At 39.6% G+C, this 23,717-nt stretch overlaps 1 protein-coding gene across 1 annotated transcript; it reads left to right on the top strand.

Moving 5' to 3' along the window:
* Positions 1–494: 494 nt before the first annotated feature.
* On the top strand, positions 495–14,741 carry rgs17 (regulator of G protein signaling 17). Its single transcript, XM_053333038.1, has 6 exons — positions 495–548; positions 3,515–3,920; positions 9,078–9,208; positions 13,483–13,554; positions 13,672–13,903; positions 14,253–14,741. The coding sequence occupies exons 2-6, from the start codon at positions 3,918–3,920 to the stop codon at positions 14,439–14,441; spliced, it is 627 nt and encodes a 208-aa protein (XP_053189013.1). The 5' UTR covers positions 495–548; positions 3,515–3,917; the 3' UTR covers positions 14,442–14,741.
* Positions 14,742–23,717: the final 8,976 nt, after the last annotated feature.

Here is a 23,717-nt window from a genome sequence, read left to right as displayed (position 1 = left end):
AGGAGGCTGTGGTGTGAGACAGATAGCAGCGTTTTTATTCTTCATGGGTTTATACCCTCAGGATACAGTTCCTCTTGTATGAATAGTTGCCTTCTGAACTTTATGACCAACTGACTGTGATTCTTTGTTTCCCTTCAGACACTTTATTTTAAGATCTGTACTTATACAACATGGATCTGTTCCTTGTAACTGTTAGATATTGAATGAAATTATTGCTTTAATGCTTTTTTTAAAAAATGAATTGGTTGTGTTGTGGAGCGTGCTAGCTGGGATGTAATGTGATCCTGTGTGCATTATAAACTGCATGTGGAGCCTCAGCAGTGCATCTTCTCACCGACTGCAGCCACAGAGCAGTGGTGGCAGCGCGCCTGCGCAGTGCATCCAGGGGCTCGGCGGTGTTCGGTGCTGAAGTGGGGCGGATGGCAGAAAATCAGCGGCGATGGACATTACACCGCAGGATTCCCGTTTACGATGTCGTTAAATAAACATCTGGACATCGCGTTTTCACACCTGTCACCCTAGGACACTGACAACCCGACACAAAGGGGGTAAGATGAGGATTATTCTGCGCTAATGCTGCACACGGGCTGGCTAGCTGATGTTAGCACGTAGCCTCCTCTCGCAGCGAGAGATAGCGGGTCTCGGGCTAAAAGCTAGCAAGAAGAAAGTGGGTGGTGTTTGATTTTCTGAAGAAAAAAAATGTCGGTGCGACAGTCAGCAGCACTGTGCAGCTTTCTCTCTCTCTCTCTCTCTCTCCCTCTCTCTCTCTTGTAATTGCGTTGTCACTCCGTGGTGTCAACTGGGAGGGGAGCTGCTCTGCCCGGGCTGGTCGGACCTGCAGCGAGCTGGGCTCAGATGGATCAGACAGCTGCAGGAGAAACCATGCAAAACACCCTAAACCAGCAGCTAGCCAGCACAGCTAGTGCACATAGGGAGAGAGAGAGTGATAGAGAGAGAGCAGGGTCCGATGAGCCTGCCTGCTGCTTATCTGTGGAGACATGCACAGGCCTTCAGGCAGATGCAACAGATCCACTCACAAACTGTCCTGTCAACTTTCTCACTTTAAACTTCACATTTTTTGCTTTTCCTTTTCCTTATTACCCCCCCGCCCCCCTTCCCTCCTCCTCCTCCACCTCCCCCACCTCCCCACCCACCCTCTGCTGTCACGCACTGTGTAGAGATCATGCAGTGCACAGCTGAGAGAGCACCCATGGGTGTGTTGAGTCAGAGGAGCCCAGGTTATGTTTCTACTACATCCTGGGAGACTTCCTGATTCATCTCATTCAGCTTTTACCATCCATTCAGAGAGACAGCAGCTGTCAGAGCAGCATGTTTGAGATTTATATCACCTGCTTTCAGGGTTTCGAGATTTTATTTGAAGACTTAAAAAAAGCTATAGCAGCAGGATCTAGAAATGCAGATTCAACCAGAGCTGCAACCATTAATCGATTAATCACCAACTATTTTGATAATCAATTCATTTTTGTTCTCCACTGTCAAAATGTTCTTGTTCCAGCTTCTTAAATGTGAATATTTTCTGATTTCTTTCATTTTCTGTGACAGTAAACTGAGTACCTTTAGGTTGTGGACTGCTGGTTGGGACAAAATGAGACATCTTTGGTTGCATAACATTTTTCACAATGTTCTGATATTTTATCGATAAACACAGCTAATCGATCGAGTAAATAACCAACAGATTAATTGATAATGAAAATAATCGTTCGTTGCAGCTTTAGTTAAAATGATCTCTAAAGACATCGAGTGAGGTGTGAACATGGCTCACACGCACATTTCTTTGATAGTAGTTTTAATCTTCATCATTTGCATGATTTAATAGTCTACAGTCTTTTCTAGTTACAGTAATAAATTGTTGACTCCTTTCTTTACTCATTCCACAACATTGCTAACACTTCGCAGTTCTTCGGCTTTTTAAAAAAAACTCTCTGTGGCCAAATCTTGCAAGTGCAACACAAAGGCTTTATCTTTCTTCATAGACCTTTTAATATACAAGGGAAACGTTTGTTTCCAAACCAGTTTGAACTGGCATGAACAGATATTGATGCTCAGGCTCGTCTCTGGCTAAGGGAACGGGTTGTTCACTGGGAGAGTATTGAGACAGTATGTTATGCTGTATGGGAGAGATAGTTGCAACATGTGAACTCTTAGGTTTGCTTTGTACCTTTGTTTCTCTGAACTGACATTACCAAAACGGAAATAGCTTATCAGACTTAAATATGAGATATGTAACAGAAATGTGCTGCAAGCCACTTATAAATAAGAACGTTCATTAAAGGTTGTGTATTACATAGTTTCACATTTTCCTTCAATGCTTTAATTATCTTTATTGAATGTTTCTGTTGTTCAGTGTTTGTTAGTGTCTAGTTTTCATCACAAAGTAACAGCACTCCCTCATAACATGTAGTCTCCAACGTTGACGTCATCATCATTATGAGTACAGTAAGTTGTTCAAACTGTCTTTTCTGAGTGAAAAAACATGTAGCATGAGAGCAAACTAAGAGGCTCTTTAGCCTTAAGGCTGTGAGTCAGTTTCCCTCAGGGACAAAACACAGCAAATGGCAACTTGATTGTGATTGAGTGTTAGACCGTGGCACCGATGATGATGATGGGCCAGATCCATTTGATGATTAGTGTTTAAATGCGATGATGACAGCATCATCAATCATTTACTGCATTTGGCTTATTTCCTCATTTGGTGTATTTCATTGTGTTTTGACCACAGCCCAGCAGCAAACAGTAATTCTGATTGTACCAGAGCCAATACTTGTATTATATATTAATCAATGATAGTTTATCAGAGGTGAATCGATGTCGGCATTCCTAATGGCTGTTAAGAAATAGAAAGCTAATGTAGACTCAGTTCAGGGCTGCAGTTCAGGACATAGTGAAAAATGTCAGTTATGAAAAATTTTGACCAACAGTCCAAAACTCAATGGTATCCAATTTACTTTATCCAATAGAACAGAAAAGCAACAAATCCTCACATTTTGCAGCAAGCAAGACATGATGGAGAAATGACTTTACAGCAATTCATTAGTCATCAAAATGGTTCACAATTAGGTTTTATTTTGTTGATCCGCGGTTTGATTTAGTGATCAAATTTCCCAAAAACAGCACAGCCATTACATAACTTGTCCACCAGAGAGCACTGACAAGTTTGTTCATCAACTGCAAAATGAATATCTTAGTAAATATCTTGCTCACAATTATTTAAAACACACACAAATGTTTGTTTTTGATTTAAAAATGAGTATTGGGTTACATATTGTTGTTTGATTGTACATTAACCTTAGTGATACAGTATGTAATGCACTCTAACATTTGCTAGTGTGTATTTTTCTCATTATGTAAGCAATACACACACACACGCAGACACATACAGACACACACAGTGTCACCAAAGATAAATTACTGCACCTTTATTTTACCTGGTGAATCCAATGACTCTGTTGTGATGTTGACTCTAAAGCCTGTTGTGGTTTGCTTTGTTTTTCAGATGCTGTACTTTCACTGCTCCCTGTACTCTCAAGTCCATAAATGACCCATTCGCTGAGATCCAAGGAAGCCTAGGAGGCGACGGCGAGAGAAGCAAAAGGAGCAAGTTGAAATTAGGAAACAAAGAGAGGAAGTCGTTACATTTCACCTCCGCTTTTCGTGTCCCTTTCTGTACCAGTCGGTCAGGGATGGTGAAACCAGTAACCTCTCTTCCCTGTGATGAAAAGAACCTCCTCGCCTTGCCCTGCATCCTCAGCAAGCCAAACAGCCAGTCCGTTAGACAAACAGACGCTCAGACAGTCCACAAGTCAGTCACTCCGTCAACCAGCCTGCTATCGTCCAGCAACCTATTACCTCACGCCATGACTGCTCTGTCTGACCTGTTTTTAGGAACTCACTAATTCATGGTAAGTTGGACTTCTGTCCAGTATTATTGTGCTGTTTTCTAATTGGATGTTATTGTCAGTATCCAAATATATCTCCAGAATTACCTCTTATGAATCAGAGAGAGGGACTGTAATTATGTCATTATCACTTGATTATTTACTTAATTTCTTTCATGAAATATCAGCCTGTTATAATTTCAAACAGCACAGTTGGGTTTTATTCAACCAACATTGCAAAACAAAAAGATATTTAGTTTACTGTCATATTATCTAACTATCATAAGAAGCTTATCTGCTTCTCCTATATTGACAAGAAGAAATTGGAGAGAGAAAGAGAAAAATGGGGGCGGTTTCCAACCAATTCCACATATGTACACTATATAAAAAATCCTTTTTCTTTCCATTTTTCTTTTAGCTGTCAAATTGTAACATTAACTTACCCCTTGAACAAAGTCTTCACTCTTCACTTTAATTTAGGCTGCGTGTTTGTATTTTATTATTTTACTGCCTGCTGGAAATGGAAATAATTGTCTCATCAATACATATGCTCATTCTCATCCATGAATATATAACGTTGTATTGAAAATCCATATTGGGCCTTAACCTTTAGTATTTTGGTATATGAGAAGCATGTAGCCCAGGAAGAGCTCCGTAGAGAAGTGTTCACATGTATTTTTCTTTTTTGTGTGTGATAAATTAAAGCTGAAATTGATTTATTTCCATCAGTCTACAGACAATATCCAATCACTACAACTTGAAAACATTTATAAAAATCTTTGCAAAAACATTATAAATAAAATATAGAAATTCCTCACTGTATAAACATATTCCAGACATGTTAAGTTTAGCTTGAACATGTCCTGTTCCTCTGATTATCTTTAGCATAGTGTCTACACAGCCTGTGTATTGAAAGCAGAACTTTAGCAGCAGCATCTTCACACTTCTCAGTATCTGTTCAGGATGCGTTCAGGGGCAGTATTGAGTGTCGGTCACCAAGCACAGACACGAAGCATCTTGTTGGCGAAGCAGAGTGGTTTTTTTACCTGCTACACAGACTCTGTGACAGTTTTGCCAAGCATTAATGCAGTTGGATATGCAGGGTTGGAAGTATAGGCTATATTAGCTAGCACTAAATTAATTAACTAGATTTTTAACTACAGGATCATAGATACACATTGAATTGATAGATATATTTTTATGTGTGCTTAAAAAAAACAAACAAGGTTGCATGATTCGTTGCATTGCCTCGTGTATTATGAGGTATTTATTTTAATAGTTTTTAAACAGTTTATAGTAGTTATTGACACAGTTCTACGTCGTTTTTACTTGTTATAGAGGGATGACACGATCCTTCAAGGTAGGGGTGAGCGAAATGGCAAAAATATCATATCACGATTTTTTTTATAATAAAATCACGATCATGATTTATCACGATTCTTTTTTAGACTCTTTTTTAGATTCTGACAATTTAGGCTGAAGAACCTTTCTTAACTGTGGTTATCTCTTAAAGGCTGTGTAAAGTAAGAATAAATATGTGTTCTGACTGAGTTTGACATACCACATAAAAGTGTGTTGTTAACCACCCTGCCAAATTTGAATGATTAAAAAAATCGCCAAATATATGAAATTAGGCTTCAAAGTTGTGTAAAAATCAGCCTCTTTCTCTGCTTCCAAATGCTGTGGGAGTGCCCGCCAAGTTCGCTGTAAACCCGCCCCCTACCAAGTGTCACCTGTCAATCAAAGTCACCACCTCCTACCAGAAACATGGACGCTACGTCTGAGAGCTTTCTGCTGCTAACTCAATTGTAAGTCACTTAGATGTTTCTCATTCAGCAGACCTGAAGAGAGAGAGAGTGAGGCATTCAACAAAAACATGATGCTACTGAAGCTGAATATCACTATTTAACTGTATAATACTATATAACTTGTAATTACTATAAAATATAGTTCAGAGAATAAGTTAACTATATAAAATAGACTCAATGGCTTAACCTGTGCAATCTAATTTAATCCAATACAGCAGCTCTGCTATGAATTCTACATTTATGAAGTTTATACATTTTTTGACAAGAAAGTGAAAATTCTGCTTTATGTTCATTATTGAGTGATTGTGGTGTATTAGGGTGCATTATATTGAATGGTGTTCCTAATTTTGTCCACTCCATTAACCACCACCACTTAGTACAACCTCAGTAAATGTATGAACTCCAAAAAAGCAGAATTTATAGCAGAGCTGTTGTATTGGATTTAATTATACTGTATTGCAAGTGTTCCCACTCACACATGGCAACATCGCCACCACCTTAACTAACACATTTTCTGCAGGAAACCCTGCATAGCTTTGTAGTTGGGCACCGTTCTCATTGGAGCAGTGCAGTATTTCTAACTGATCCGCGGCAAAAATATCTCCAAATATCTCCAGATCTTGTTGTGTGGACTTGTTTGTTGTTGCAGTAACCTAACGTGACTTGGATACGGCTGAAACATTCAGGAAAATAGTCAAATAAGTTTGGTAATCTAGGAGGGATTTTTGAAAAGCCTCACAAGGTATCTTATTAATACATATTTGAATTCCTAACACAACCTACTCTCAAGGTACAGAAATTTGGCACCAGTTGATCTAATATGAATAGGTACTCTGTGGTACTGACGTGATTTGGTCAGTACCCTTAAAAGTACTGAGTGTGGTACCCAACCCTACGTGGCTTCCATGAGTAAAAGACCAGTTTTGTGACTAGAAGCCAAATGGTGGCACGATACAATGCACTGCCATGATATATAATAAATAATACCATCTGACTTTTAGCCCCTGTGTTACTAAGTTACTCTTTAACAGACTCTCAAAAGTAATTACGGCTCGTCCCATAGCTAGCTTACTATGGTAAAGGAAGGAAGGTGCAGCAGTAAAGAGGTAATTAGATGGATACACTAGTGTGTTTTTGCTCATATGACGTCCTATGATCACCTGAATAACTTTCTAAAACAGACAGTCGTCATTCCCGTATTTTCCACTCCTCTCTCTGTATTTGTATTTCCACTGCGTATTTGCATGTCCTGTCAATCTGGCATCATTTAGAACAAAGATGCACGCCGCTGTCGTTTGCATCTAGCAGTCTGTTTTTGCTGCCTTGTCGCCAAATAACTGATGTCCACTCCAGTGGTCAGACGACAACATTTGCATATCAGACAGATCATTTCAGCCTTACCTGCCATGCATCATCACTATTGTAAATTTCGTGTGCACATGCAGAGCAGAGGAAACAAGACAGAGGACAGAAGGCTCCTCTGCTGGCACTCAGTTTGTTATTTTTATTTGCATTTTCAAGTTTTTAATGAGGAGTTTAATTTGAACAATGACTTTACAGGTAAGCGTTCTGTTTCATTAGTTGTACTTTTGATTCCTTAAGTACAAGACGACAGTTAATTGGTACCTTTTCACGCTACATTCCTTGATGAAATTAAACTTATATCATATATAATATATAACATTTTTCTGGAATGAAAACTCTGGATTACCTGTGACAGATTCAAGTGTCACAATTTTGATAGTGAATCGAAAATTGCTTTAAATTAGTGTTTGAGTTCTCCCTTTATTTATATTTTCTCTCCACCCTGCCTATTAGTTCATGTCCGATGCACATCTGAAAGAAGAAAACATTTCAAAGATGACATAGCATTGCTTACTGTTAGCTTGCTGGATTACTTTTCGAGACACCATTGGAAAATCCTCCTACTTCCCTGAAGTCACATTTGTCCTTCCCCATGAGTTGGCTAAACAACGAAAGTGTCGTTGACTGAAAAACTAAAGTCGTCTTTGGCTGGACAAATAATCTATGTACCGCTGGCTGTGAATCGAGTATGCAGGGGCCACCTAAAAAGCATAACGCCTCTTAAACTGGCAGAAGACTACCAGGATTAATGCCTCGACTTTTCCTCTAGCACCACCATCAGGTCACATTTTCAGTTTGTCCAATACTTTGTTTTATAACAAAATACATTACTTGCCCGTTAGGCCCAGCTGTCTTGACTTGACACTGTGAAAGAGAAGTCTGTTAAACCATGGAAACATTCTTCCGTGCGTCACAACCAGCGAAATGACTAGTTTTACTCTCCGAATTTGTGAGTTTGGCTTGAAGAAGAAATGCACGTTTTGGCAGAAATATGATGTAATCAAGTGACGTCTGAGAACAATGCCTTGCTCTAGGGACGAAATCCTGATGATTTCATCTATGGCCCCCTCTTCCTGTGACTCTTTGCAGTTAACATTGTCAACTGACCACCTAAGATCCACCTCTCCCTTATGAGGTTATCCCTTGATCTTGCCTGTATGTCACTCTGTAAGGTCTGAACGCATCTCCCTTCCTGCCGTTTGTTTCTTTGCTGATCACTGCCTTGGTCTTACTGTATAAAATGTCCCCATTTCATTTGCTCTGGGTCAGTCCACTGTCTCAGACCCACTCTGTGTCAGTGTGCTCAGTCATATCCCGGGATATCAATAAACATCCAACACCACAGCAAACTTTGAACATGGACCTGAATGATTTTTCTTCAACAGGCTAAACCAGAATTAGCCAGCTCGGCCAGCTGAAGTCGCTAGTGCGAGAGCTGTGATGTTTAGTCGATTAGTTGATCAACAGAAAATGAATCGCCAACTGATTTTCAATGTTTTCTTCTTGGATCATGACACACTTCTCTGATTTCATGTTCATAATTTTGAACGTATCTGGTTCCTTTAGTCCTCTGTGACAGTAAACGAAATATCTCTGAGTTATGGACTGTTGTTCAGGACAAAACAAAACATTTGAGGTTGCATTTTGGGCTTTGGGAAATGGTGACCAAGATTAAGCAACTAATCAATTAATCAAGAATATAATTGATGGTGAAATGATGAGAATAATAAATAGTTGCAGACCTACATATGTGTTTATCTGCGTAGGTGATGTGTAGACCTCGTTTCTCTGTGAGTGTGCCCACTAAGATGTGGAGTGTCTTAATGCCAGAAAGCCGCGTTCTGTACAAGGATCGGAATCCTCTCTCTCTCTCTCTCCCTCTCCCTCCCTCTCGCCGAAAGTAAAACATAGATACCAAATATGAAAGTGTACTCTCTGTTACATCATAACTCATTTAAAGATTATTTAAAGTCAGTCGTGTTTATTTTTTGTGTGTATTATTGTGAAGCCCCGGAGTGTGAGCGGAGTGGAGATGAGAAAAAGGCAGGCGGCACACATCGAGGCCCCACCCCAGCCCCCTGGACAGCCCCGACCCAACACCTGCTGCCTCTGCTGGTGCGGCTGCTGCAAGTGTCTCTGGTAAGAAAACACTTTGTTTCTGCAGAGTCAGATACAGGTTTTTCTGTTCATAAGTGAGAATTTGACCATAAACAGTCATCATGCAGAGCTTTAAGTTGAAGTTGTTGTGAGCAACAGTTTTATGTCAGTTATTGTTCATTTTGCAGCACACTATTGACACTTCCCACAGCAAGCGCTTACAGGCTGGAGCAGCCATGCTCTATAATGTCATCTGGTGACTTTTTTGAGCAGCCAGCAGCTTTTTGTAATTAACGAAGAGTTGGGACTCAGACTGACTTGAGTTGCTCTGAAGCTGCCTGTATAAATGTAGGATTACTTTAGAGCTGCGACTGACAATTTTTTTTATTAATCGATTAATCTGTCTATTATTTTCTCAATTAATCGTTGGTCTATAAAACATCAGAAAACAATGACAAATGACATTCACAATATCCTAGAGCACAGACTGACATCATCCAATGTCCAAACTAAAACCACTAAATATTTCATTTTCAGTACTGAAAGAATGAGAAAAGCAGGACATTTTATGTTAAATGTTTGGCAAAAGAAACTCTCTTGTCCAGTTTCTTGCAACAGGAAATCTCACTGGGGCAAACAAACAAGCTTGAACCCTGTGTCTTTGCTTCAAGGAGCGCTGCTGGGCTATTTCTTGGGTGGACCAGTGACTTCTTGGATTCTCCGCTGGTTGCCTGGAAACCTCACGGTGACTATTCAGAGATATCAAGAACTCACTGCCCTTCGCTCTCCTTGTAAAACAAATTAGATGCACTAGATGCAACATGTTTATCAGTCTAATATAGAAGATCTCATAGGTTGAGTTTTATAACTTTGGGCTAAGCCAGGCTAGCTGTTTCCCCCCTGCTTCTAGTCTTTATGCTAAGCTAAAAGCTGTGTTATCAATCTTTTTCTCTGAGTAGGTGTTTTTTCCTGAAATGTTGCGCTATTCACAACCGCACTGAGTGAATATTGTAGGACTCATAGCCCTTTTTAAACAAAGTCTTACCATTTTTAGGACAATGCTACTGGACAGTGATGTGAAACTACTTGCCAAACCAGAATTTTCTTGATTGGTAAAAATGAGTCACATGACCAAAACTCGACTGAGTGAGTGTGTTTCACTTCCAAAGCCTCCAAAACAAGCAATAAATGAAGTTAGCAGAAGCAAAGGTCTGGCAGAGCATCGGCAGGAAGATGATGAACATCTGGTAAAAATGTATGACTCTCATTTCAAAATTTTTGCAACCAAATAATAACTTTTAGATGTTAACACAACAAAATGTGTCTTATTGTATAGCTCAGTACTTTAAGACTGCAGGATAGGTCAGAAACTTGCACAAAGACCTATTGCGTTGCATTGCCCCTGAGCAAGGCACCAAAACCAGTGACTGCTGTGCCGCTCCTACAGCTGCCCTGCTTTGGCTGCACTCTTGCCAGGAGAGAGGAGTGAATGAAACATTGTTTTCAGGCAGTGAATGGTGAATGTGCTGCTTCTTTCACACCACTTGATCTGAAGTGGTTGCAGCTTGTGGACTGGGCCGGTAGTGAGTGCTCTGTGACTCGGCAGTGTGTGTTTTTCAACCAAATACCGGTGTCGGATCTCCAGAATGAGTCTCGAAAATTGTCGTCAGCACCCTCTGTGTTTATTTATTTTAGTGTTAAGGCTCAGAGGGGATAGTCTTTTCAACCTTTTCAGCGCAAGTCTGCGTTGCACAACTGAAACCTTTGTATGAGTTACATGTAAACCACATTTTTTTTACTACCCTGCCGAGTCAAGTGGTTTGAGCTCGGTGCGAGTGTGTGAATCACAGGAGATCTCGTCTGCCACTGTGGTGAAGTTATAGAGACTTGAGGGTGTCTGTGTACGAAAGTCTCAATGGGTCAAAGCATACTGTTCACTTATGTTTTTTTTTTTGTAATTCATCCTCTCTTTTCACTGTTTTTTCTCTTCTATCTAACTTCCCCACTCATACCCTCTAACTCCTCCTCACCCGCTATCATACAATACCCTTATCTGGTTGGGGTGCCTTCTATTTCTATCGACACATCACATGCAAAACAGCTGTGAAGAACAGGCTGTATATTTAGCGGTATTGTGAGGGCGCCCGGGGGCTGTGGCTAGCTTACCCCATTACTGCCGCACAATGGGGACTTTGACAAGAGACGGCAAGAGGAAGGAAAGATCCTCCATGGTGGGACAAAAATAGACAGCTCAGTGTGTGTGGCATTGTGGACTCAGCAAGTGTGACTGAGCTACGATAGACAGAGAGGCTACCGTGTGTGTTGAGAGTGTTTACATGAAGGCTTTAGCTGAGGCTTTATTGTTAATCTACTTTGAATATGAGGCAATGTTTGCTGTTGATTATTTTCATCGGTTGAAGCTCATTTTGTCAATTAGTCTGCCAAATATTACCTGGATTAATCAATTCATAGTTTGGTCTGCAAAATGTCAGAAATAGTAGAAAAATGATCACAATTCCAATATTTTGTGAAATCCAAGGTGATATCTTTAAATTTTTATAGCCCATAATCCAGTCCTCTTAATGGAGAAGCTTGATAATGTCTGTAAATGTTGTTTGGTAGATAACTTTAAACAATTAACAAACAAAGTAGAATCATTTTTTGTCATCCAAATATTCAATTAATCAATTAGTTTAGTTTAGTACATACATCGCTGTGGATTGAGGCCTTTTTGTGGCTTGGACCCCGCCTATGATAGGCTGCATATTCAGTGTGATTAACAGTTTAATGCTGTCATTTTAGGTTGTTTCATTGCCACTAACCTGGAGTCTTAAAGATGACATATTATGCATTTTGTGATTTTGTGTTACGTTTACAGGTTATGATGTTGGATATATATATATATATATATTAAACATGGTCAAAGTTCCAAAACCTGAGGTGAATGTATGTAAAAATGCTGCTTGAAAGTTTAAATCTCTGAATGTTCATTTTTGCAAAGTTTCCTCAACTTTCCCGTCCACCTGACTTTCAGATTATTTGTGCGTGTCCCGAAACAGCCGTTCTTTCCTTAGTCTTCGTTACTAAGGTTGTACCACGACTTGTATTTGTCTGCTGGGAGGCAGCTTTTGGAAGTTAACCAATCAAAACAGCCCTTCAGAGGAGGGCCTTAAAGAGACAGTAGCTAAAACGGCGTGTTTCAGACAGAGGCTAAACTGCGGCGCTGCATTCAGGACCAGTGTAAGATAAATAAGGAGCAGTAGAACCCCATTTCAAAAATATAGACCTGGAGATGTGCATGACACGCCCCATTTAAATAGATTTTAAAGTAATCTTTTTTATTGGGCATCTGCTGATGCTGAGTTCTGAACCCATACTGACATCATGTATTACCCTTGTTTATATTGAGTATATTTAGCTGGATATTGGCTACTAAAACTAATCTAATTTACATAAGATACAGATATATTTGACTGCTGAATAAGAATATGGAAACATGGCTTGCACCAGCTTCCAGTGGCATTTCATATATTGTCCTAGTATTTGTGATGATATCTGTGGAAAACAGAGTTAGGTAGGAAGCTTTAGACAGTGTTTGAAAACCCTCACTTTTTCTGTCGCATGTACAAAAGGTGAAGAGCAGTCTTCAAGCTTTAAAGGTGAGGTGCACTGGCTAAATATCACTGGAATATATAAAGTGTTTATTGACACTGACACTCACTGGTGCATGCTGTCAGTGTGGATATAATTCATTTAAACTGCTGGCTGCCATTTATTTGCTCATGATTCACCTGCTCACAATGCTGTGCATTAGAAAGTGATTCCAGGGTTTATACAGATGCAGCCGGATGTTTTCGATAGCTGGTAAATTAATCCGGTTTTAGAATAGCTGATCAACCTATTGAGTGGGGACTGATTGCTGCATGCTTTCTGGGTCCGTATGTGTGTGATGCCTGTATGTATTCTTCAATCTGTTTAAAAATAAGTTTTTCTTGTTCTTTGTGTGCTTAGTAACCTGTGTTAAAAAAGGTGCTGTATAAATAAAGTTTTACTTAGTTACTTGCTAATTAAAAATGGATCCTCACTGGATCTGGTTAATTGGCCGGGGACATCCCTAAAGAGAAATACAGTTGATTGGATGTAGTGTAGACCTTACCAGGAAGGAAAATACTGATTTGCTCAGGGACGGTTAAAAATATCTGTGAAGTACATATATTTATCTGAATTATCGCAGTGTTGTAGAGAAAAGACCTGTCCCTTTAACCTGTCCAGTCTCTTATTTTGATGAGCATCATTATGTCTTGTCTCCAATCCAGGAATGAAGACAGGATGGACAGGAGTGGACAGACCTGCACCAAGATGGACAGTATTGAAGCTGCAGAAGAACAGTAAGTCCAGCCGTCATTCCTTCAGTCTTCCAGCCCTCCAGTGTTATGACCACATGTGCTTCTGTCAGTGACACTCACACACACATATCTTCATGTTTTGTGTGTCTGACTTTGTAGACACCCCAGCCTAGATGAGGTGCTGTCGTGGTCTCGGAGTTTTGAGATGATGCTGCGCTCGTTGGAGGGCCGGGAGGTCTTCCGTGAGTTCCTGCGCTCAGAGTACAGCGAGGACAACCTGCTTTTCTGGTTGGCCTGTGAAGAGCTGAAAAAGGAGACCAATCCCACAGTGGTAGATGAGAAGGCCAGGATCATATACGAAGACTACGTGTCCATATTATCACCCAAAGAGGTACCAGCTACTTTTGTGTTAATTCAGCAGAAGTGAGACGCCATAGAAATGGAACAAAAAAATATCTTCTGTAAAATAAAAACAAAATCTCCTCGAGTTTGATCCAAAAAGGCAGAAATGTATAAAGCCACTTTAACAGAAGTTACAGTGAAGTAATGACATGGTGTACTGAAGTCAAGTCTTAGGCAATCAGTTTTTAAGAACCTAATTTGTGATTTTCCTGATTGTTGCTAGCTTAAAATGTTAATGTGAAATCTGTGTAATGACTTAATAAAGCCACTAGTAGTCCACAAACCACTTAAAAACCACCCCCATGGTTAATAAATTGAGCTCTTTTTCTTTACTCCAGGTGAGTCTGGACTCGCGGGTCAGAGAAGGTATCAACCAGAGCCTGGCAGAGCCCAGCAACCTGATGTACGAGGAGGCCCAGCTCCAGATCTACACCCTGATGCACCGCGATTCCTTCCCTCGTTTCCTCAACTCCACGGTTTACAGAGACCTCCTGGCCAACAGGAGGCGCACCTGCCTCGACACCTAGACCCCTCCACCCTTCCTCATCGCCATCCTACGCCAACAAGACTACTACTTAAAACTTCAAATACTACTATGGTGCCAGAAGTCGGGTTTGGAAAATCTCTCCCTCTTTCTTGATCGAAAAGACTGAATGACATCCGAAATAGCTGGTTGTGTTTTTTATTTATATTTTTTAAGCAATTTATATCCAGTTCTCCACTGGAGCCAGGTCGGCCTTTGCTGGTTGGTTATTGGTCAATTTAAGGCCATTAATGCTGGCCAGTGATTGTTTTTGCTAGCAATTTATGCTGTTCGTTTCGGTTGACTGGCCGACCCACATGTCAGCTATCGGTTGAAACAGCCAAACTGATGGCCAGCTGTTGGTTAACTGTGGACAAGGACTCCTCAGGCGGTGGGAACAGAAGAGAGAAAGAGAGAGAGAGAGAAGAAAGAGAGAGACTGAGAGAGAGAAAGGACAAGCCAACTGTTCCTGTACTGTAATATTTAGACCTCATGCTCTCTACCCTCACATTAATATTCTCTCTTTCATATGTTTTTTTTGTTTTTCTAATTCTGCCCCATTCCTCAGACGTGATGTTTGATTTTATTTCTGTTTAACTTTTCATATCTTTACTGTCCAAACATGACACCGAGTTGATGGTGGGAGTTGGGGCGTCTTTGCCCCATTTAACCAGTAGAAGCACTGGCTCTGCATGTAACTCTCTCTCTCTACAGTAGCTTGACAATGTAAGCCGCGGACTGCAACCGTTTTTGAAAATTGAGATGTATTAAGGCAGGGGACCTGTCTTTCTGTCTGGCTGTCTATGTTCAGTGAAGGGAAAAAGTACACTTCTGCCAATTTTAAGCTTAACGCAGTTGTTTTATTGAGGAGATTTGATGCTTCTGCAACAAAAGGCAGCAGCAGCATCTGCCCTTCCATCCATCTACCTGTCCATCCATCCGTCCGTCCAAGCACTTTCCTTCTTTAGGATTCTTTAACCGGGAGAAGTAAGGGCTAGAATTGTGGTTGGGCAGCTACATATATTATTATTACTCATGAACTTTAAACAAAAAAATCTCTCCACTGAGAAAATCACAATGCCTTTACATGTAAGGAAAGGCAGCACAAGCGCTGCTGGAGTTTTTCTGGAAAGCAACCACAGTTTGTCCAACAATCCCTACCTCCCATCTTTTCCCTCCCCTTCCTCCACCTCCTTCTCCTTCCTCCTCCTCCTCCTCGTCCCTCCCACTCAGACCATCACAGCCTGACAAGCACAGGTGCCCAATGTGGGGGGAAAAACACTGCTGGAAAAAAAATAATGAAAAGAAACCCACACTGACTCCAAATAGTCATCTACATTTTGAAATTCTTGAGCAGAAAAAGATGGTTTACCTTTTAGTGTTTTAAACTGAATGAGCATTAGCTGAAATCTGCTGGGAGAACATAAGAAGATGCAGCAGACACAGGGTTATAGAGCCCTGGGCTTTGTCTTTAAGGCTTTAGCTTTAGACGTCGTAGGTAACGTGACAGTCGCTTGAGTTGGACGTTCAGTATCACGCTGCGGATACGTAAACCGGGTGCCAAACATGATGTCAAAGATGCTGTGAAGAGATATTAGATATGACTTGTCACCAGGCCGAAGAGTCTCTGTGTGTGTCTGTTTCACCAGCAGATGAAGCTGGGAGAGGGTGTGGTAGTCCTTCAGTTAGCTACTGCCCGTTCAAAGACACTCTTTTTTTTTTTTACCAGAGCTAGTGAAGAGGGTTGGTATAATAATGCTAACATGCTACCGCACCGGGCTAGCGGAGATGTTTACGTAGTCATGCTACATGCTGGCCTTTTTAACGAGGCTAACTAGGTTTCAGCATGCTTTAGGCAAGCAAGTTAGCATGCTTGTGCTAGCCATGCTAATTCACCATCCTACTGCCAGCCCTCACACACTCTGGTTGGTTTTTCTAATCTGACTTTGACAGCATGCGATGATAATGTGTGTGTGTGGTACATTTACACACTTAACAGAATATTTTAGAGAAAAAAAAATTACGGGGGTCTTGCCAAATGTCCCATTAACATTTTTAGTATATAAAAAGGACGTTTTGTTTTATGATGATGTGAACATTTGAACATGAACTGTGTTCCTGGCCTGTGGATGTGCAGAAGAAAGTGCATGAGTGCAGTATATAGTTTTTTTCTTTTTTTAATTAACTGGGCCTCCAGGTATATTCATCATGTGACATGATGGATGGCTGACCTCTTGGTTTGGTGTTTAGTCCAGTCTTAAAGTGTCAATGAAACAGTGCCACTCCTCACTGATTAATTGTAGGCATCCGCGTTGCCACCTCCTCTAACTACCTGAAGTTCACTTTGCCAAGTTTGGTTGAGTTTAAATTTACAAGTATACGGTGCATCATGCCTCGCAGACTCAGAAGTGCAATTGGATGTAGTTAGTGAAAATAGTTTGGAGTCTATTGAAGGCGGTCTCCCTCCATGTTAAATTGGTTTTGGGTTGTCAGGTGATTTTATAAATTACTAAACTAGCCACCTTGCATTATTCTCTTGCATTGTTCAATTGTTAGCATTTGCAAGTTTGACTACAGGAACTAACTAAGGAAACAATCGATTTGATTTATCTTTAAAAAAGAAAAAAAGGAATGCGAAACCAAGGAATTATGGGTTTTTGAGTCTTCCTATAGACTCAGTTTCACTTGCATTCGTAAAAATGCAAACCGGATGAAGCTGCCTGTTCAAAACGAGGTATGACTTCACTGCAAAAACTTTCTATACTGAAGTAATGGTCATAAATAATTCAAATAGAAGATCTCTCTAAACCTATAATCACCCAAGAGTTGTGCAGTGTTCCTTACTAAATATATACTATATTTAACCTTTGGCAATACAGTACTCACATGCAGACTACATTAATCTCCATAAGGGCTTGATTGATATTGCTTAGCTGCTTTAATAAAGAGCTGTGCATGCATGCGCCCAGTTGATCAGACGCAGAGGAAAACAGCGTAATTAACAAATTCTGATACTGAAGATTCAATTTTCACACTTACGTTTTGTTTTCAGGAAACATTTCAGAGCATTTTAGATGTTGAACAAGTTTTTTGACTCAGTAGAAAAATGCTTGTCACTCATGAAGCTCTCTTGCAGACAAATCCCTCCTCTGCACAATACAGCTATGTTTCCTTGTCGCTGAGTCTATACAGTAATTAACACAAGAATGTTTCACCAAGAACCAGATAATGAAAAATCATGGTGCAATTAAACCAAGTTTACATTTATAAATTGTGAGATGTGTGTACCTTATTAAATACTCATATTAGTGGGGAGCTAACTGTCCCTAGTGTGAGCAGAGAAGCCAGTCTCTGCTGACGGACAGTCGTGAGTTTAAAAAAAGTGGGAGTGTTTTACAGCGAGGACAGACGCAGTAGAGACCCTGGTTTTCTGCTTACGTCCTTTCCTCTTAATTTATTGTGACTTTTACACAGTGGGAGAAAAAGTACACGGTTGATTATTTTTAATAACTGCATTTCAAATGTGGACTTTACAAGCAATGATGATGATGATGATGATGTGAAGTGATGTAGTGTCATCGCTGAGTTTAGATTTTTTTGTCTTTAAATTTCCATGGGTTTCCAAGCAAGCAGGCTTTTTTTTCCCGAAACGTGGCTGTGGTTTTATTGACGACAAAAAAAAAAAAAAAAAGAGGTTGAGAGCTGAAGTGTCCCTAAGGGATGGAGGAGGTTTGCGAAGCTTTGGCCTTACTGACACGTTTTATTTTTTTTCCTTTATATATATATATAAAAAAGAAAACAACAAACGTCTCTGTAGGCTTTTCACTACCTCTCATGTTGGTTAATTTATTTCACATCTAGTTGTCAATGTACAAGTTGTTTTTAGATCTACTTGAAGCCTAACACTGTAAACAAAAATGTGCACAGAAAAATGACTATGTATATGACCAGAGGGTTTAAAGAGAGCTTGGCCTAGTCGACTTTTTTTTCTTTTTTTTTTTGTATGTATATTTGTTTTTAATTGTGTTGAGCTGAACTAGATTTTGCATCTCTATAAAGAATTCAGGAATCCACTGTCTAAGGGCTAATCCCATTTTTGCCTATGCAAATCTGTTACTGTGGGTGAGTTGGGAAAGGGCGAGCTACCGCACCTTTCACCTGTTTTAGATGGACCATGGTTTACATTGCCCTTTGCTGATATTCTTCAATCTTATTCAGCAAAAATGTACGCTTATTTTTGTTTCTATATAAATATTATATAAAAAAAGTATATATATAACAAGTATACAGAGAAAATAGTATATGCCTTCGTGATGATAAAAAAGAAACCTTGCTGAAAACAAATAAATGTGTTGTTGTCTGACATTATGTGGCTGTGTGCTGGAGTCTTGGTGAGATGAAATAGACGACTGGAATTCAAATGACAATTTAAGCGACTGACAAACCGACTGAGAAGTTGACCGACAAAACTCTCATTACTCAGGCTACAACACTGGTAGCTGACCCTGTGCAGTATTTCCTAACTGAGGGACAAAAAAAAAAAAAAAACTTTATTTCTTTAAAGAGTAACCACATCATGACATTCTGTGATAAAATATTGTTATCCAGCCCCCAGCCTGTGAGCTTCATAAGGTTTTCAGTCCACTGAGGACTTGTCCTTGTCATTTTTCACTGTAATATTTGGTCTTTTTTTTTTCGTTTTATTGTGGTTTGAAGGGCTGAGTTGGAGCAAAACCTGGAAACAAGCAGAGTTCTGAATGGTTTTTCTGCACTTTCCATCCATAGGTCACATTTCTAAAGAAAAAGAAAAAAAAGAAAAAACATTTAAAACTCCACTCCCAATTTACCATCACCTATTTGCTGTTTGCCAGTGGACGATGCACAGCTGTTTTGGATTTGTAAATGAAATGAGTGCAGCATTGTGTCATCAGCAAACAGCAGCAACTTCATTTTCTATCCTTTGACATTTTCTTGTTCTGTTTGTAGCCACATCTCACTCAGACTATCACTGTGTTAATGCAGTAGCGTTGATGTGGAACACATGGGAAGAAGTGTTTTGTTTGTTTTTTTAATACTCCACAGCTGCAGGATGTACAGTAAAAAAAAAAAAAAGAATAAAAAAGTCAATAACGTGTAACTTAAAAGACCATTCACTCAGCTCTAATGAGCCACTTATAGCTTTGTGGTGAGGTTTGATTTATATCTAATAATCTCTCTTTATTTGTACAGACATTTTAATTTGTGAACTGAAATGAGAATAGGAGGGTTGATGTTTGTATAGATTTTTCTCACAATTCCTCACAGTTCATCGTGGCTAAAGACAGACAGGTTTATCGACTGATTCTGGTTTTGAAATTCAACCTGCTTTAGCGTTTTCCCTCAGTCGGATTCGGTGCCTCTTTATGCTTCACAACAGACCTCAAGATCTCTTTTTCTCTGTCACTGTCTGTCTCACTTTCCTTCTCTCGGGCTCTCACTTCCTCTCTCGGTAAAAAATCACACATGCAACACTGTTGAGCTGTTAGAGCAGAGACGGCCCCCGTTTTTACAGCAGAAATCACACTGATGTTTGTTTCTCCTACACGATTACAGACACACTCGTATTGGTCTCTTTCGTACCTCCTCCTGAGGTTTTTGTGCTACTTTTAAGAAAGAGCTTATGTTTGTGCAGGTACCAGTTGAAGTTGGTTTTCAACTTGTTCGACAGTTTTAGGCAATCACCTTTCTCTTTATTGATTTAGATGCCTAAGCCTCTTGGTTTTTGTCACGCCTTTGTAGATAGATCACACTCATTGAAAGATGATCCACAGGTGAAAATAAAAAAAAAAGATTTTACTGTCACTTAGGCGATGAAAAAAGTGACATCTTTTTCTATTCAGCATGCTTTTTGCTAAATAAATGAAATAATTCAGTTATTTGCTATAAACGATACTGTATGAGTATGTATTCAAGTACTGCAGTATGCAGACAATTAAAAATATCAGAAACTCTTTTAAGAGGTTCATCTTTTTCTTCTAGTATGTTTCACTAATATTGACGGTTATGGGTACTTAATTCTTTTTTTTTTTTTTTTTTTGAGTGTCTCATGAATTGCCAGAATGACTAAATGACCCTCTTTGTATTCAAAAAATAAAGACTATAGTTGGTTATTTCCACATGCATGACTCGCAGAGCAAATCTACCAGGACAGTGCTAGTGCTGCTGAGTTTGGTCAGTTGAGCTCAACGTTTCACTGTTTTTCACTCGTTGATTGACAACTCTGGATGATAAATGAGATCCTGATTGTTTTGATTTACAACAAGATGGGGTCAATGTTATTCTTGTGGTCACTGATGGTCAACAAGGCGGTATGATGTGATATAGACTTTTTTTTCTTGCAGAGCTTCATCTTGCCGCACAAAGCAGATGTGACCTCTAGTTTTTAAAATATAGAGATGGGGAAAGCGACCGTTGACCACAGTTGAAACAGAGCGAGCTTTGCTAGATTGTGCAACTTCCTCGAACGTCTCAGAGCACTGTGTCCCCAACCTCCAGGGTCGTGCTGCCCAAGGATCTGATTGCTTTTTGTGATGACTTTGAATTTTATCAAAGGAGACTTAACTGGTCGTCAGTCCTTGATTGGCACTCGCTGTCTAAAGCGCCCTGAGATGCAGGAAACCCTCAACTGTAGCATTCAAAAGACTTTTCTATCTTATTAACGCAACCTCGACAGGGACTCGTCTCATCTGGCCTTGTCTTACAAGGATTTAAATCCGTACTCCAGAACATTTAATCACATTGGTGTTGGTAATTCTCTGCATGATAGTACGATACAGATGGGACAGTAGTTTTTTTCCAAGGACTGTAGAATGAATGCAGATTTTTTGGGGGGTGGGTGGAGGGGGGACTCAGCTGTGTAAGAATGTGGATTCAATGTGATGATTGTGGAGAATTGTTAAAGGTTTAGTTTGACATTTTGGGAAATGCACTTTGTTTGTTTTCTCGCCGACACACCGAAAAGAAGATTGATACCACTCACATTTGACAGGAGTATCAATCTTCTTGTCTAACTCTAAAAGAAATAATCATATTTTCCAAAATGTCAAACAATTCCTTTAAAAAAAAAAAAAAAAGAGGGGAAAGAAATACAAGGTTGAATTTGCCTGACACAGTGGTCAATGCAACTGTTCCAGAAAGTACGACAATACTCTTTGGTGGATAAAATGTGCCAAAATTATAATCTAGTTTTTGTTTCAATGTAAAGGGGTCAGAGGAATTGTTGGAATAATGAACTCACATGTTCTGTTGGACTCGAAATGTTCCTTTTTTTTTTTTGTTATTTGTATTTTCACATTACTGTTGTGGGTTTGTGTCATCTCTCTGAGTCATCTACATATAATCTACTTCATCGACATTTTAACCAACAAACCTGAAGACTTTGTAAAACAGGCACTGAACATTGTGAAGCGTGACTGATGTGGATTACAAGCTGCCATATCAGATCCAACTGAAATTGTAATTGTGTCACACGCATACACACACACACACACACACACACACACAAAAAAAAGTGTTCACTATTTTTAATTTTTTTTGTACTGTTTTAATTTATTTTAACAGGGGGTTTATTTTAGTCATTGTTTTGTTATTTTTTTTTTATCTCAAAAGACACAAAATTGTTGTTCATCAGCCTTTAACTTCATATGAGTTACGGTCACGTTTTAACAGCGTGTACAGTTGTGGTACATTTTTGATCTACGGTTCAGTCTCTGTCTTTGTTTACACGATGACATCTTGCATTAAGAGAAAACTCCAATCTATGGTAACTGCCCTTGAATATCTGTAATTTAAATAGTGCTGCTAGAGAAAGAAATCTAAATGTAACAACTTACAATAAATACTTAATAGATTTTTGCCAGATGTGACTGTGTCTTTCTTTGACCGGAGGTATGAAAGAAAACCAACAGATTGTGTTTGTGGTTCTGTTGAAGGTTGTACAGCAGATGTGCATCCTAATGACTTTGGTGATCCCTTCACTTTTCTACCAGTGCCACCAGCAGGCTACCCAGTTGTGGCAATTTTTGTCAATTGAAAGCTGCTACACACACATTTCTCCTTAGGATGGATGTAATGACTTTTGTTGATTCCTTAACTTTGACTGAGTGCTATATTTTTAATCAAAAACTTAATTAACAAACACACCTGCACATTTAATGGCATTCCCCTCTGCTATGCATTCCAAAGTGCTAAATAGCAAATGTTAGCATGTCAAAGCACTAAAACACCACCACCAGTTGCTTGCATGGCAGTCTTGTCTGCAAATATTTGAAAAAATGGTGTCAAAAAAGTTAGTTGACTGTGGAAGGCGAGTGATGAACTGTCCAAAGCTGACATGGGTTCATAGCCCTCGCCAAGATTGGTAATGTGTCCCCCAACAGAGCCTTCACCTTCCTCATAAAACCTTGAGTTGAAATCAGGATGTAAATTCAGCCTTTGACCTTCACACACATTTTATTGTCCATGTCCTCTTACTTGTAAATAGTAAAACATATTTTTAGTTAGAAACTTCATGCAGTTTGCTAAAGCTTTAACTCTTTGGGTCTGTATAGTTGATTTGGCTATTTCATCATATTCCTCCATTATATGTGTGTTTTTTTTCTGTCAGTTTCAGTCAACCACAGTGAAAAACTGTTTGTCTGTTTGTCTGTTTGCCTTGGGGATAGGAAGAAGAGGTTGGCTGAGGACTTAAAGGTTAGGGATCACACACTGTCCTCCCTTCCAGGAAAGAGGAAACAAACAGGAAACAGTGCTGTTTGTTACACTGTGACAGACAAAACTTTGTAAGGTTGACTTGTTTATCCCTTGAAAAGATACAGAATGAAATCGAAAACCTACCAAACAAGATAATGACGATGTGTGGTGTTTTTGTATAACAGTTTTGCAGTGCTGTAACAAATCCAAAATAGTCTCAGATTTAAAATGATACGACATCGTCAAGCAAACCTTTTAATTGCAGATGACATGTCATGACTAGAGGTAGAAAGAGGCACCCTCATTTAAAAACGTCTTTATTTCATCAACCGGATCCAAGATCGTGTTTTCAGACTTGTTTACATTCAGACAACAGGGTGAGACCACATGCTGAGGACAAGAGAGGAGGCAGGTTCATGTGCATGGGTGCTCCTTCATACAATCCTCTGTATTCGTGTGTGTGTCTGTGTGTGTGTGTGTGTGTATAACTTTTCATACAGTCCTCTCTGTATATGGGCATGAGTATCTGTGTGTGTGTTTGTGTGTGTAT

This window comes from Scomber japonicus, chromosome 14 (genome assembly GCF_027409825.1).
Source record: "Scomber japonicus isolate fScoJap1 chromosome 14, fScoJap1.pri, whole genome shotgun sequence".
Taxonomy (NCBI): Eukaryota; Metazoa; Chordata; class Actinopteri; order Scombriformes; family Scombridae; genus Scomber; species Scomber japonicus.
The sequence above is the reverse complement of the archived record's forward strand: the minus strand, read 5'-3'. Positions and strand labels throughout refer to the sequence as shown.

Bases quoted from the DNA above. Each gene is read 5' to 3' on its own strand.
- rgs17 (XM_053333038.1), top strand. The intron at 13,555-13,671 runs GTAAGTCCAGCC...CTGACTTTGTAG, and splicing joins ATTGAAGCTGCAGAAGAACA to ACACCCCAGCCTAGATGAGG. The intron at 13,904-14,252 runs GTACCAGCTACT...TCTTTACTCCAG, and splicing joins CCATATTATCACCCAAAGAG to GTGAGTCTGGACTCGCGGGT.